Genomic DNA, 15,101 nt, shown 5'->3' with positions numbered 1-15,101 from the left:
AGTGGTTTTTTGAAGTTGTGCTTAAGATTTTATTTTGGCTGTTTCCTGCATGTGTAGGAACACACAGTAACTGTTTCAGAATGCCCTTTGCTGGATCCTCAAAGTTGGTATCACTCAAAACAGTTGGTGATCTTGTAACTTGATTTTTGCACTGATCATGCACTGGTAGGAGGCAGGGAAGGGTCAGGGTGGCAGCAGTGTGTGCCTTCTCTGCATTTGCAAGCTGGCACACTCCTTGAAAAGAGCTGGCATTTTGGCTTTTAAGTTAGTTCTTGTTTTTGAACTGTTGGCCATAATCTTCCTGCTTCTTATAAGGATAAAGTTTTGTTCCTGATGTTGAAGGGTATGAAAAGTTACTACCCATCATAGGCTTTCCAAGTAGGAATCAAGAAACTCTGTTGAATGTTGACTCAGTGTTAAGTGTTAACTCTGTTTAATGTTTGTTACTCTGTTTTATTGTTATTTTTCTACTCTCTAACTGTTCAGCATTTAATTTGCAAGCATTAAATCCATGAATTTCCCATTCCAGAGTACAGCAGAGAGGAACTTTTTAAAAGTTACTTTATTTAACCTTATGCAACTAAAACTCCATTCTGGTAACAGATCAAGAGTTGGTAGCAGTAGAGATTGAAGGTGCTTGAAGCACTTTGCTGATCTTGTGAGTACATTAAATTTAACTACGGGTTAAGAATAGAAAAAGAAGAGGGATCACCCAGACTCAAAATGTGGGAGCTGAGCACATGCTGCTGATATGATCAGTGTTGAAAACTAGGTTATGTATTTTTGTCTGGGATCCTCCACTGCTTGATTGATCAATCTGTGCTAGATCTGAGGCTTCTGGGATGAATGCAGTACATATAACTCAATATATAACTTTATGCTGCTAAAAGAGGTTTGTAAAAGCAGTGGATGAATGTTAATAAGTGGCCTTTCAAATTGGCAAACAGCAACAAGCTGTTCTAAATCAACGTGTACTTTAATCAAATCTTCAAGTAAATAACCAACTTTTATTTCCTCTGTCAAGTGCAGCAAGCAGAGTCAGTGGGTAAGTAAATCAAAATACTGTTACTTTTGTTGTTGGCAGGTCATTATGCATGGCAGAGGCAGAGGAGTAGCAGGCCAGATGGGCCGAGGACGCTTGATGCCAAATAAACAGAACCTGCGAGTGGTGGAGTGCAAACCTCAGCCCTGTATTGTGTCAGTTGAAGGGCTTTCTTCATCAACTACTGATGTCCAACTGAAAAACCTGCTGATGTCAGTGGGACCCATTCAGGTAGGTCAACCTTGGTTTATCATTTTTGTGCCAAAAGGCTTTCATTCCGGAAAGCTCAATTAATTCCCTGACACTTAAATACAATGCGTTCTTATTGGTAATTTATGTTTGAAGACACCCCCACCCACACAAGCTACACCTGGTAGCAAAGACAAGCACGTGATGATATTGCAGCACAGGAGGCATGGTAGGATTTTGCTAACCATCACATTCCTGCTGCAAAATTCTCCTTCATTTTTCCAGTTCTATCTCTCTCTAGAGTTCCAGTGCTATTTCTGTTATTTTCTTAGGCAGTACAAGCCTGTCCATTCTGTGAGGTTGTTGAAGCCAGATGGTCATATCAAAGCAAATGTATTTTGGGTGTTGTCCTTGTTTATTGTTGACTTGCACCCACTCTCCTTTTTGGCAGTTAGCTTTTCCTGTCACTGCAGTCCTGGGTTGTACAAGCATTTAATGACCCAATGGACCTCTTGTACGGTGTAGCATTCTCTACTTTTTCAGATGAAAACACAGTCTTCTTTGGAGGATTTTATTGATCCTTAATTTTTAGCAGGTTCTCTTCAGTAGGGGCCTGTGAGCAAGGTTATGACATGCACACACTGGTGTATCTGCTGTGCAGCTTCTGTTCACAAGCTGCCTCCTGGAACTGATGTGTCAGTTAAACGACTTGAGGAAAGCAGGAGGTTTTCAAAGCAGTGAAAGGCTTAGGAGGCCCTGTCTGGCTTATTCTTACTGCATTTTAAAATATCAGTCAATGAATAATGAAGAATACAGGTGAGAAATTTTTCTCCTTTTGACAGGAACAACATTTTCAGACAAATGCAATGCATGAATTGAAGGTGTTCTGTAAAACTTCTTTATTACTGGGATCATCTCTCTGTTGCAAAACACACTGCTCCCTGAAGATGAACACTCTGCCTCACTTGTTCCTAATTTAGTAAATGGAATAATGCTGAATTATTTACGTCATCAATTCAGAGAGGTTTAATTTGTTTGGGAAAGCAAAACTACCCTCTCGAAATACTTTGTGCCTTCGTGTTCTGTAGTACTCGAGGAAATTATTCATACAGTTCCAAAGCACATTTATTCAGTGTTTACTTGCTAAATCTTGCATGAGAATATTAGAAGGAGATTAATAGAAACCCTGCAAGGAAATCTCACAATTGAGAGAAGTTATTGAGAATGTGCTAAAAAATTTATTCAGTACTTGCTGTTTCATAGCAGACTCCAAACCTCGGTCGCTCAATTCAATGTCACAGGCCAGTTTAGAAGGATGTACTTACAGGAGAAAAAAACAATGACTAATTTTCTAGTGGGATTTGATGCATATCTGCGCTCTCCAGAACTTGTATTCTTGCAGCAGCATCAGCTGTACCTTTGGAAATTATGCTTTCTGAATCATCATCCATTTTCACCTTGCAAGAAATCTAGAAGTAGTACTTGAACAAGATACTTGAATTTAGCTAATGATGCAGAATGCTCTTGTGCTAATTCTGAACGTGAATTTCAAGTTTGACTTGTGGAAGACTAGAAATTTCCAGGCTTTTTTGAGACTAAATGTTGCATAAGTATGAATGGTGAGATATGCTGGAAAAAAGTGATGCTTTTGTAGGAACAATATGAGTCTGGTTCCACCATCTGTAATACTTAGCTTTTTGATTTTGTTTTTTAATGGTACCATGAGAAGTAGCACCACAAAAGTTGTAATGCACCAAGTGAGGAAGATGCAGCAACAATTTTAAGTGACTTGGAGGAGAAGAATGGAAAACAGAATGTTTGAAAATCTACATTGTTGCTATCTGCAGCAATTAATTTTATACAGGTGGTGCTAGATTTCAAAGAGGTCAATATCCTGAAGTACACGAGTGGATTTTCTCCTGGCTGTAAATTAATGTGTTAACTGTTGTTAGTGCTCAGTGCTGTACAAAATCCCCTGCAGCTGGGAGGCTCTGATAGCAAAGGGATACTCAATTATTTCCTTGTTCTTCCTTTAACGTGTGTTTCATGTAAAGGATTTTGCAGCAAGCAGTGCTGTAGTGAGCTGCTGAAGCGGGCCCAGTGGTGGCTGGAAGGGCTCTTTCCATGCAGGCTTTGGGGATTCCTGTGTGAGGACAGTGTGTGTGAGAGGCAGGGACCAGAGCAAACAGATCTTGGGGTAGTGCAGAGCTCTGGTCCTCTAAGGTGAAGTGCTGCAGCTTGATGGACTGAAATAGGAGGGATCTGGGGACATGGCAGTTGTGAGAAAATAGTAGGGTGTTAAATTCTAGCTGCTCTTTTTGAAATGAGGCAAGATGCCCAGGTTTCTAGCTGGTGTCTGATGGAGCTGAAGGAATAGTAAGAGGAGGGAAAGGTGAGTCAGTTGTATCTGACTCAGTCTTTCTGCTGTAGAATATCCTGTCTTCAGCTGTTGACAATATTCACTAGATTTTTCTTTAAGGAACTTAACTCTTCTGAGATCAAGATTATCCATTTTATTTGCCTCCAGGGGAAATAAGTCTTTTGAATTCATACTTTTTTTTTTTTTTTTTTTTTTTTTTTTTTTTTTTTTTTTTTTTTTTTTAGTTGTAAAGGAAATTTAAATCTGAATCAAAACTTAGGGAGTTCTCTTCATGCCTGGATAGTGTCTTGAAATGACACATATCCAACCCCCAAATCCCTGAAAGGTAAGGGTTCACAAACTGTGGGACATACACCTCTGATGTCAAACAAGCACCTTGGTCCAAAGCAGTGTGCAAACACAGCTCAGAAATCTGAGTGTCTCATGGATTGATTTCTGCTGCAGTCAAGATGTGAATGTCGGAGTGGCTGCACTGAGGCAGAGCTCACAGAGAGGAGGAAGAAATACTTCCGAGGATCTCCTTGCTCTTTGACAAGAAGAATGGACCATGAGCACTTGTCCCACTTGGTGGAGGACCTCTGCTTAATCTTTATCTGCCATGCTGGGGCATCTGTAAAGCAACTGATCCCACACCAGCTCTGGTTTCCAAATAGCCTGAGTTTGTTACAGTGTGATCATCCTGTGTCTTTACTCAGAAAGTGAATATTTGCTGGCATAACAGTTTTAAATTGTGGAAAAAGTCTATAATATATCATGGAGTGAACGGGGAGGAAGATATTACTTACTTTGCTTTTCTGGGTGCAAAAGGCTTGGGGCTTTATTTTTAGGTTTTTCTTGTCAGTATCATTCTCGAGGTACAAGTACCTTGCACAAACCTTGGGAAGGGAAATTAAAAACTTCCCTCAGTTTATGATACTCAGTGCTCCAAGCTTTGCCATCAGATTTCATTGAGTGTTCTGGGAATAACTGGGCATGCATAAGACAGGACGGGGCAAACTTAGTTGAAGTTGGAAATTTGGCATTTTTCCTTTCCCATACCCTAGAAATGGAGAAAATTATCTTTTCCCATAGATAATCTTTGAAATGCCCTCTGTTGCCTAATCACTGAAAACTCTTTAATTCTCATCCCTGCTTCACTAAAGGTGCTCTGTTATTATCATAGGGAAAAAAAATTAAGATTCTCAAGACAGTGAATATAAGAAAATCTTTGGGGCTCCAGGAACATCCCCTTTGTTATAGCTGCCTTTTACAGCTCAAACATGATGGAATTAAGAAGTGCTTCCTTCCAGCATACACTTTGCTATCATACTCTTTTTAGAGAGGATAAGCTTTCAGAAGCAAATGATGTACCTGCAGTAAAATCTCATCACTGATTCTAAAATAATTGCACGTTATAAATAAAATTATGTATTCCAAAGTGTTGAAAAGTACAGAAGATTTCTGAGCACATCACCAAACTGAAGCCTCCTGAGGATGGTGGTGGAGCAGGGACATTCAATGCACATCCATCCAGAATCACTTGATAAAGTAGATTACTAATAAGTTGCAAAGGTCATGAGAAACAGCACTTGTTTGGTTGGGGTTTTTTTTGTTTGTTTTGTTGTCTTGAATCTAGGTTTGATGTTTATACTATCTAAAGAGACTTGTGTTCAGCTGGTTATTGCCACCCTCAGGTGAATTGAGTCTTTTTAGGATGGTGGCAGATAGAATGAACTGTTTTCTGGATCTGCAGATAATTTGAGGGAATTGTTCTATGGAGGTATTCCATCATCATCTTTAATCATGTTTTCTTATATCAAATAGATGGAAACATAAAACATCAGTTCAAAATCTCAGTATCTGTGAAGATTTAAGATCATAAATTTTGATGTTTAAAAGAAAGAGAAAAAAGGAATGTTACACTATTGTATATCAGAGGTGATGAGAATGTTGGGATTGCAGGTGTACTTTGATTAGTTCTACAAATAAGGGTTTTACTCTGATAACGCTGTCATTTCTGGTCTGGGAAAGGAAAAACAATTCCAACACTGTTCCTGGCTTTGCTTTCTTGGAGTGACAGTGCTACCTAGTGCTCAGCTGGTGTAAAGGCAGCCACAGCCAGCCCCCTGCCCTGACTGCATTGCAAAGTGCTGGATTTATCTTGACGTCACAGAGGCATGGGTGGAAATGCCATGGATGCACACCCCCAGAACATGGGTGCTCGTGCAGGTCGGGAGGGGGTTTTCTGCTCTGGCATAAGGTGCTCAGGCTGACGTGGGAACCATTGTGGTCTTTGTACTTGTGAAAACATTTTCAGCTGTTGCAGAGCTATGGGAGGAGCTATGGCCAGTCCTGCTCCATCCTTTGTGCTGGGGGAAAAGAAGAGCAGCTCCATTATGAGCCTGTCCAGTTCAGCCTTGCTGTAGAGCTGTGTGTGAGTAACAGATGCCCAGCTCAGGGACAGAACAATCTTTCCCCTCGTGACACTTTGCATATGGAAAAAGAAAGCTGAGTACTTTCAAGGGCAGATAGTAGGAAGTCAAAGGTGGCAGAAAAGCAGGAAGGAGGAACAGAAGGTGGAAGAGATCAATTGCAACAGTTGAGGGTGAAATAAATACATTCTGTCCCAGCCTCTGTGCCTGCTGGTAGTGGCTGGGATGTGTCACTGCCAGGAAAGATGCTTTAGTGTCAGGAGACTGTGAGGACAAGAAGAAAATGTCTGCATTTATTGGTGGGAGAGAAGAAAAAACTAGAATCTCGTCTTTCTGTTCAGAAAGTTGTGCTGCTATTTGTCTTGTTGTTTGGATCACACACTAGAGATGATGTTGGTGGGGGAACTTTACATTTTTTTTGCACAGACCTGGTTTTTAGCAGCTTTATATGAACTGCCACTGAACTCCTAATCCCAAACACACTGGTGAACTGAACGTGTGGTCTGCTGTGCAGTTCATTTACTTAAGTGAGAGAAATCAGGTAAAGGAAGAAACTTTCATTTCCCATAGTTGAAATGAGTGCTTGCTCCAATCTCGTTCTTACCTGCTTGGTTTTCATCTCCCAGTGCTCTGTTATCTCCCTTTGAACTTCTTAGTCTCTGTGTAAGCTCTGAGAGTTTTGGTATCAAAGGTGTTTGCATTCTGCAAACAGTCTCTTGCTTTGTACTCGAGGATGTCCTGCTGTTTGTCTCAAGGCCCTTGGTTTTGCAGTGGAGCTTTATTAGAGATTAATGTGCTGATATGATCCTACTGGCTATTTCAATATTGTACAGGTAAGTGCAAGTTTAATTACAGAGCTTGAATAGAGGAGAAATTTGAGGGCAGTGTAGATCTTCAGGCCTAAGGAAATACCTTCAGAGGGAATGGTCCTTTTATGATGTTTATGCTTTAGTCACTGGTAGTAGTTCAGTTTCAGAAAAAGCCAGAGCTGCTGATTATTATTTAAGTTGTTGAGTTAAATAGTATGTTTTAAAACAGCTTGTAAGCAAACTCTCAGTCAAAAGTACGATTATGAAATACTGGGTTTCTTGAATTTTCCATTCACTCTAAAATCTGCATCTGTGCTTCCTAAATCCTTCCATGTAAAACACTCTTCCTCACTCTAGCGTTTTATTTTTAATGCTAGAAATATGTCAGAATGTAATCTCTGTTCTCCAGAGTCACACAGGAACATGCTCAGAATACCTGTGACCTCAGGCTGCTATCAGGAAGTGCTGCATGGTAGATCTGTTAAGCCAAATCTGTAAAGTAACCAGTCATTTGAAATCCCTTGGAAGTTATTGTATGTATTGTCAATCCTTTCCACCTGAGTGGATTCTGGAAGAGGTTTTCATCCTCTGGTGAACATCTGACTAGGTCAACTTAAAGAGAACATGTGAATGAAGTTGTTTTCTCAGAGCTGTGACTTTGGGAGGATTGTGATATTTCAGTTTAGGGGCTCATGATAGGAGATTCTGGTGTTGCACAATGTGGCAAAACAGAAGTCTCCTGTGGAGGAAGAGTGAGGGCCCTCCCATTAAATGGGAAGTCAAGAGATGCTCACTAGAACCAACTGGTCTCCAGAGGCAGTGCTGCATCCTCTCTGCCTCCCACCACTGGCCTTTCAACATCTGTAAGTCACAGAATAATATCAAACTCAGATCAAACTGAGGTATCATGCTTTGGGAAGCACAGAACCATGTGTTTTGTCATTACAATGAAGATCGTAAGACCAAGGATTGCTGTAGGAGTATCTGTTCTTTGAAAAGGAGAGAGCAGCTGTCGTTTGTCCTGTGTGGTGCTCCTTGCTGCTTTGTGGTGCTGCCTCAGGTCTAAGATCAACACACTGAATTATGTTTTGAGAAATGTGTATTGGATTTGCATGCTCATATTTTGTAGGGGGGGGGGCTACAGGGGTGGCTTCTGTGAGAAGCTGCCTGAAGGTTCCCCTGTGTGTGATAGAGCCAACTCCAGGATGGACCCACCACTGGCCTAGGCTGAGCCCATCAGCAATGGTGTTTGTGCCTCTGGGACCATATGTTTCCAAAAGGGGAGAGGGGCTATTAAGTGTTATCACTGAAAAAAACCCCCAAAAAAACAGCTACTGAATTATTCCAAAAGGATGAAAAAATTTAAGTTAAACTAGCAAGGTAACATGATTAAGAGTTGCAAAATGAACGCATTTTTGGATGTATTTTCCTAGCTTGTGTGTTTGGAATCAACAAAAGCAGAAGCTGGTGCAGTAAATCTTTTGAGATAATGCCTTGAATGTTTTGAGCTAATAAAATACCACAGGGTACACAAGGAATGTTGTCTTCTGATGATAGCTGTTAACATCCTCTAAATGTAAGATCAGCTCTGAACTGCAAATCATCCCAAATTCAAAAAGATAGAAATAATCCAGTAGGATGAGTATGCAGTGATTTTACTTCAGGTTTCTGCTGAAGTGGAACTTCTAATTTCTGATCCCAGCCAATAGCCTGTCTGCTCAGGATGGGATAGCAGCAGATCAGGACCTACACCTATGGTAAATGTGTTGTGTGCCTTATAATTAATGCTCTTAAAACAAAACTCAGGGGTTAAGTAGTTAAGTGAGTAAGAAGATGTAGTCCCAAAATCAGAACATAAATAAATCTTCGTTAGCTGGGTGCATAATGTTCGCACTTGCAAGTCCTGGTAAATGAGGATTTGTTTGAAAATACAGCAAAGATGGGAGCATTTCAGGCTGTGGTCACATCTTCAGAGTAACTTAGCTTAATAATTGTCTCTAGTTAAAACAAAACCAGAAGGTGGGTTTTTTTTATCTACACCCAAAAAAGGTGTGTATATCTCTTATACTTAAACAAACATGAAGTGATTAAGCATCATTTTTGCTGACATAGTCTGAGTGCAGCAGAGGCTGAGAATTTGCATTAAGCCCATTAAAATTAATTTTTTCAGACAGTTTCCAACTGGAACAGTATTGTTTGCATAGCATTAGTTTATTCTTTGTTTTGCAGTCCTTAAGTCTCAGTCTTAAGTCTAGGCAAGTGTAACTGCAGCAGTCGAGAAGATGCTGCCTTACCCCAGGCTGGGTGATGGGTTTTGTTTAGGCAGTTCAGTGAAGGATCAGATGAGTTGGTTTTTTGTTTCCACAGTTGTATTGACCAGTGAAATTAAATCTAATAAAGATGCTTTTCAGTAAACTTACCCAAGAACTGATGCCTTGTTGCCAAAGCATTTGACTATTAAAACGCATTTAGTGTTTTGATTGGCTTTCTTTTTTCCCTTTGGAAAATAAAGCAGTAATGCAATATAAGAACACAATACCCAAACTAGTCATTAATTCATAAGAAAGTATAAATAAATGATCTGTAATAATATTTAGATGCTTTGTCTAATTTCGTTAATAAGTCTGCGCTACACCAGAATGTCTTCCTTTAGTCAGTTTTTTACATGCTAATTGCTGAGAAACTTGTTAATAATTCATCATCATGCTTGTATAAACTGCAAAATCAAATTTTGCTTTTGTGCCTCTCAAGAATATTAATGCAGTAATAGTTCAGTTCTTGTGGGAAAAGTCACCAAAGACAGCTTCTCTTCTTCAGTTGATCACATCGGGCTCTGGAGCATAAAGCATTGGGAGAATCTGCTGTGGTAGTTGAGTGAGACCTGACATTGTGGGGAGGATCAGCTGGCAGCAGGAGAGCTGGAGGTGGATCTGGAGAGGGGAGGGAAGCAGCTGGCAGCAGAACATGCAGGGTGCAGCTGGAAGGATGCATCCCTGAGTTCTTGTACAGCTCCTCTTGTTGAACTGTTCACTGAAATATTCATCCTTTTGGTGATTCAAACAGGTTTTTCTCTTATTAAAAAGGGTTGCCTTCTTTGAAAGGAACAGATTTTTGTGTGGTTGGTTGTAGTTGTAATTCAGAGATATTTTTGTTGTCAACCCTTAGTTTCTTCTTTCCAAATCTTATTTAAGGGCTGTGTTTAATTTTTAGTCTTCAAAGCATAGGCCTCAGTGATAGGACTTACTTAGTTCGTGGTTCTTTCTTTTTTAACGAGAAGTGCTGTCAAGAAAATGTGTGTTAGGATGTAGTTCTATAAATCATAAAAAAATGAAATCAGTAAGAGAGGAGAAGACAAACCTAAGCATCTCTGTCACATTCTTGCAGATAAACCTGCAGGTGAATTGAGCTTTATCCAGGTTCTTTCACTGCTGCTTTCTGCAGCATGACTGCATTCTTGTTGGTAAAATGTGCTTAACTGTGTTCTTGACACAGCATTCTGATTTAAAAAGAAATAAAAATTGTACACCGAGTAGGTTTTTTTTTAAGCTAAATCCTATTTCTACCAGCTCAGACAAGTTGCAGTGACTTAGCTATACCTTTTCATCATAGCAGCTTTCCAAAAACTATAAAATCAACCTGCTGATGCTTATCAGATTTGCTGAATCCTTTAACTTCTACTCAGCTTTCACTTTGAAATCACAGGCTGGTGGAAATACTAAACATCTGTGATTTTCCTGGAGAGAGGAAAGTTTCCTGTCAGTTACAAGAGGGTGCAAAGTTAATTGCTTCAAAATCACAGATAGGTAAGTTACAGAAAGTGGCAAAGCTGAATTGTCAGGCTTAGATACATAGAAATATGACTTATTAGGTGCCATGGCTTTTGTTGAATGCACATTTTACCAAGAGAGCTCTATGTGTTCAGACAAGATAGAAATAGACAATTTTAATAACAAATTTCATCAAGGCATTTGACATCTTGCTTAAAATGCTCCATTAGACTGAATGAACAGGGAACAGATTAGTGGGATTCAAAATTCTTTCACTAAGAGATACCCAAGTATGTCACCCCCAAGATGTGTTGAGTGGGGTTGCATGTTGTTTCCCAAGGAATCGTTGCATTCTCTAAAGATGTGTGGTGGTTTTTTAACAGTCTAGATGGTGATACAGAATTTTTGAAGGTAAAGTTTAAAATCCTGAAGACTGACCATCAGAGGGCTGCAATCGTACAAGTGTGGGGGATGCAGCTGAGGTCCAGGCAAAATGGGGGAGCAAAGAATTATGTTCATACTTATCCATCAGGAGGTCATAATCTAGAAAAGTTTTAAGGTGTCCATATACATGCATTTGTCTGTGTGTATATATATGTGTATATATCTCTCTGAATCTCAGTATAAAACTGTATTGCCTTTATGTAGAAACTCAGAGAAAAGTAGAATGTTAATAATTCTTTATTCTGCATCCAAAGCTGTAAGAACAACTGGAAGCTGAATCAGAGCAATTCTGTCTTTAATGTGCTGCAGCGTAGGCTATTAAACATCCAGAACTTTCTGTGAGATGTTGGAATCACTGTGGAACTGTGAAATTTCAATTGAAGCCTTCAGATCTATTTTAACCTCATTACTCTGAAATCTCTGGCCTGTGTTCACAGGCAGCAGGATTTCAGGATCATATTTCCATCCTGACTATTCTGTGATGCTGAATACTTGCTGGATGTTCTCACTGATGGTTGGGTATGTAGCTATTTAATATGTAAGGCTTCATCTTCTTGAATTTCTCAAGTATCTTGGAAAATTAATCTATTATAACTGAAGGGCTAACTCAAAGCATAAACTTTAATCTTCGTAAGTGTGATAACACCTCTTTACCAAGGCCACAGGGCTGCTCTCTGGGATCAGCCTGACCTGGACCTCTGCTGCAAGCAGGGAATAAGGACATGAGTTCTGCAGAGCCCTGGCTGAGGTGTGCTGTAGTTTTGAAGAGCTCAGTGCTGTGTAGGGGATTTGTCATAGCTAAAGCATTGTGAACCGCTGCTCTCATGGTATGGGAGACACATACCAGATGGACTGGTCTGGGGAGATGTGTGTTGTATGGAGGATTTGGATGTGGTGACCTAATCCATCTCAGTGGGGTTTTGTGGTGGTGTCTGTCAAAAGCTGGCCACTTGTTTTATAAAAACAGTGTGAGGGTATGCAGTTGAGTGAACTTAGCACTTTTTCTGTTTCTGTACCGTTTAACCCATGGAAAGCCCTGATCCCTTAATGTACATCAGGTAATCGACTCCAGGTACTTGTGTGGGCGGTTGAGCTCTGACTGGTTGAATACTTCTTGATGGGAATTTGGCTGTGGAGTTTGGCTCATCTTCGTGGATTGAATTGAAGAGTTGTCACCTTTGCTTAACAAATGGTAGTCTGGGTTTTCCAGGTGGTACAGTTGCTTAATGCAACAACTCAAACACCATCAGCTGGGACCCTGACTGCAGTCTCAGAAATCTCTTTCCAGTCTATTCTTTTATTGGACACAAATAAGAGAACAGAAATAAGTTTCTGAATAAAGAAATACATTAAAATTTCAGTTGGTTTCATGCAAAATAAGGAGCTATTGTGAAGTGGATCTTGAATATTAAAAATATGTTTTGGCTTTTTGTCTCTGCAGAGTTTACAGATGCTTCCTCAACAACGGAAAGCCATAGCAAAATTCAAGGAGCCAGCCCATGCTTTAGCATTTCAACAGAAATTCCACAGGTAAATAATTAAGCATTGCTGCCGCCGTGGTCCCTTCCCTCCTTTCAGAAGATAAAATCAGTCTCCTCTGGCTCAGTGTTTCTTTAATCCAATCAAGCATCTGTTGATTAGTGACCTTCATAGAAGCTCCATGCCAGGATCAGTCAGAGCACCACATTTAACTTTCTTTTAACTTTTAACAGGCACATGATAGATCTGTCCCACATCAACGTGGCGCTGATTGTGGAGTGATGTCTGCTGAGAGAAGCCCCTGCACCGACCTCGTGTACTCTGGAGCTACAGACTCACAGTGGAAAATCCATCGGGTTGGGAGCCCTGTCAGCTCAGTCTGTAACTGCTCTGTTGAACTACAGAAAGCAGCAAGGTGACCTCCAGGAGAGGTGAATTCGAGAGGATCTGCAAAGGTGGAATTTCTGTTCAGTTTCTTCACATTCTGTTGTAACCACATGGAATTATAGAAATTTTTTTTTTCAAAATGCTTTTGATGCATGTAGACATTGTTCTTCAGGATCCTACTGTGTGACCACAGTGACTTGAGAGAGAATGGTTACAGCAAAAGATTTAAAAAACTTTCTCCATAGCAAAGAATATTTGATAATGGTTGCTCTTATCTTCAGTGCAAGGTATTTGAATGAAAACTCATTTTTCTAAACAAATTAGTTGCATTGTATACCTGAGAGCACAGAAGGTATTCTTGAATAGATTTGAACATGGTCTGCTTTGCTGAATAGCAGTTTGCTGAGAAGTTTTGGAGGTGACACTGGAAAATTGTAGTTTTGATCTTTGTAAATAAGTCTGTCTTTGCATTTTTCTATTCCAACATAGACTTCCATCTTCTCTTTCCAATTCCAGTTATTCCATAAAGCCCTGTGTAGGAGGAGTAACACCGCTGTATTTTCCTTTGGTTTTTAAAAACAAGGAGCTTTGCCCTTCAGTAGCATTGTGGGGTAGTGAACTCCAAGTTGTAATTAGGTTGTTTTAAATAACTCTGCCAGATGCAAGGAAAAAGAAATATTTGGTTGGTCACTTCAAAAATGTTATTCAGGAAGAGTGGTGCATTCCTGATAGTTCTTTTGGGCTAGTGTTTCATGGTTGCCTCATGCTTTATTTTGATCAGGTTTTTTTCTTTGAGATTTATTTTGTGATTATTGCTGAACCGTAAGAAACCCATAACTGAAAGGACTTGTTTTGTTGTGGTGCTCCTGATACATAAAGGACTATGAGGACATTGTGAATCTCCTGGTGAACATGTCAGTTACCAAAAATGCCATGCAAACATTAAGGAGCTTATATTTTATTCAAAGTAAAATTTGTAATATTTCCTTTTGGTTAGTACCATCCAGATGGGGTTGCCAAAGGAAGAATTTTTTCAGTTATTTCTGAATAAACTTATTAAAATGTCATCTTTATATTGGATTCCAGTTTTTATGAACATTTCCTTAGTTTTTAGACCATGATGTTTTGCTTCATGCTTTATTTTAGGAATACTCTTAAGCACTCCACCTACTTTTTGAAGGGGGGACTTACAGAAATGTAGGTTTGTTACCTGAGTGACTGCAGAAGAACACTATGGGTATGAAATAAAAGAGCTGTAAATGGGGTCCAAAATAGGCATGCCAAGCTGGAAGGGATGAGCTAAGCAAATTTATAGTACCTTTTTTTAATAGTATCTTTTTTTGGGGGGGGGGGGGATGGGTGGTGGGGGGTGTGATTTAATGGCACAGATACCTAATTGGTTTTCTTCCACTTTTGGTCCATATTTTCAATTAAGTAAAAGTTACCAAAAACAATGAGGGAGTAAGTACTGTCAAAAGTCTTCTAGATAGACCTGCTCTCTGTTCATTGAAATAATATAGAATAACATGGTGCTTAGGAAATACTCTTTAAGTCCATTTGAAACTTAGTGACAAGACACAGTAAGAGAATGAGAATCTTTTCATGGAAGTGAGGTTTACACCCACCTGTATAATTCATGCATAATGTTTGATGACAGCCACAATTGCTGTATGTGAAGTGCTGTTAGTGCTTCAGGGTAGAGCCAAGCCTAGGGCAGCGCATGAGCTGCAGGTAGGAAGTGCCCAGTGGGACCAACCCCAAAGACCTGCAGAGTGATCAGCACCAGTCAGTTTAACTCCTGACACCATCAGCTCTGGGACCTCTACGCTGCCCCCTCAGGATATGCCACTTTTATTCTTAAGAAATAACTGCTTATCTTTAAAAACAGGGCATTAAACAGTTACTCATCCCACTGTTAGGGAGCAGGACAAGGAGAAATCTCAGAGTGGAGTTACAGTAGTGCATGTCTGGAAATCTGGGATAGATGCAAACGCCAGACAGGCCAGCAGCTGAGTTCAGCAGTAGGAACATCTGCAGTTGATCAGCTGTCCTGTCAGAAACAAACATTATTGGGGTTAGAGGGTTTCTTGGAGCCTAAGAATATGGGTTTGATTCAAAAGTCAAAGAAGTTTGTAGAAACGCTCCTGCTTTGGGTTTTGAATCCATCCCAAAGAGCCTGAGGTTCAGCCAACT

The 15,101-nt window shown here is 40.0% G+C and overlaps 1 protein-coding gene across 5 annotated transcripts in view; it reads left to right on the top strand.

Annotated features, from left to right (window-relative positions):
- Window positions 1-14,243, top strand: part of RBM33 (RNA binding motif protein 33) — a 96,321-nt gene extending 82,078 nt beyond the window's left edge. For all 5 annotated transcript variants that reach the window (XM_066200892.1, XM_066200883.1, XM_066200874.1 and 2 more), the window contains 3 exons: window positions 1,085-1,273; window positions 12,484-12,572; window positions 12,755-14,243. In XM_066200892.1, the coding sequence (XP_066056989.1) occupies window positions 1,085-1,273; window positions 12,484-12,572; window positions 12,755-12,803 (327 nt within the window). In that variant the 3' untranslated portion in view covers window positions 12,804-14,243. The remainder of the gene's footprint in view (window positions 1-1,084; window positions 1,274-12,483; window positions 12,573-12,754) is intronic.
- The last annotated feature ends 858 nt before the right edge of the window (window positions 14,244-15,101 follow it).

This window comes from Chamaea fasciata, unplaced genomic scaffold (assembly GCF_029207755.1).
Source record: "Chamaea fasciata isolate MVZ Bird 193981 ecotype frontalis unplaced genomic scaffold, bChaFas1.0.hap1 SCAF_1, whole genome shotgun sequence".
Taxonomy (NCBI): domain Eukaryota; kingdom Metazoa; phylum Chordata; class Aves; order Passeriformes; family Sylviidae; genus Chamaea; species Chamaea fasciata.
Note: the sequence above shows the minus strand (reverse complement) of the source record. Positions and strands in the feature narration are given on the sequence as shown.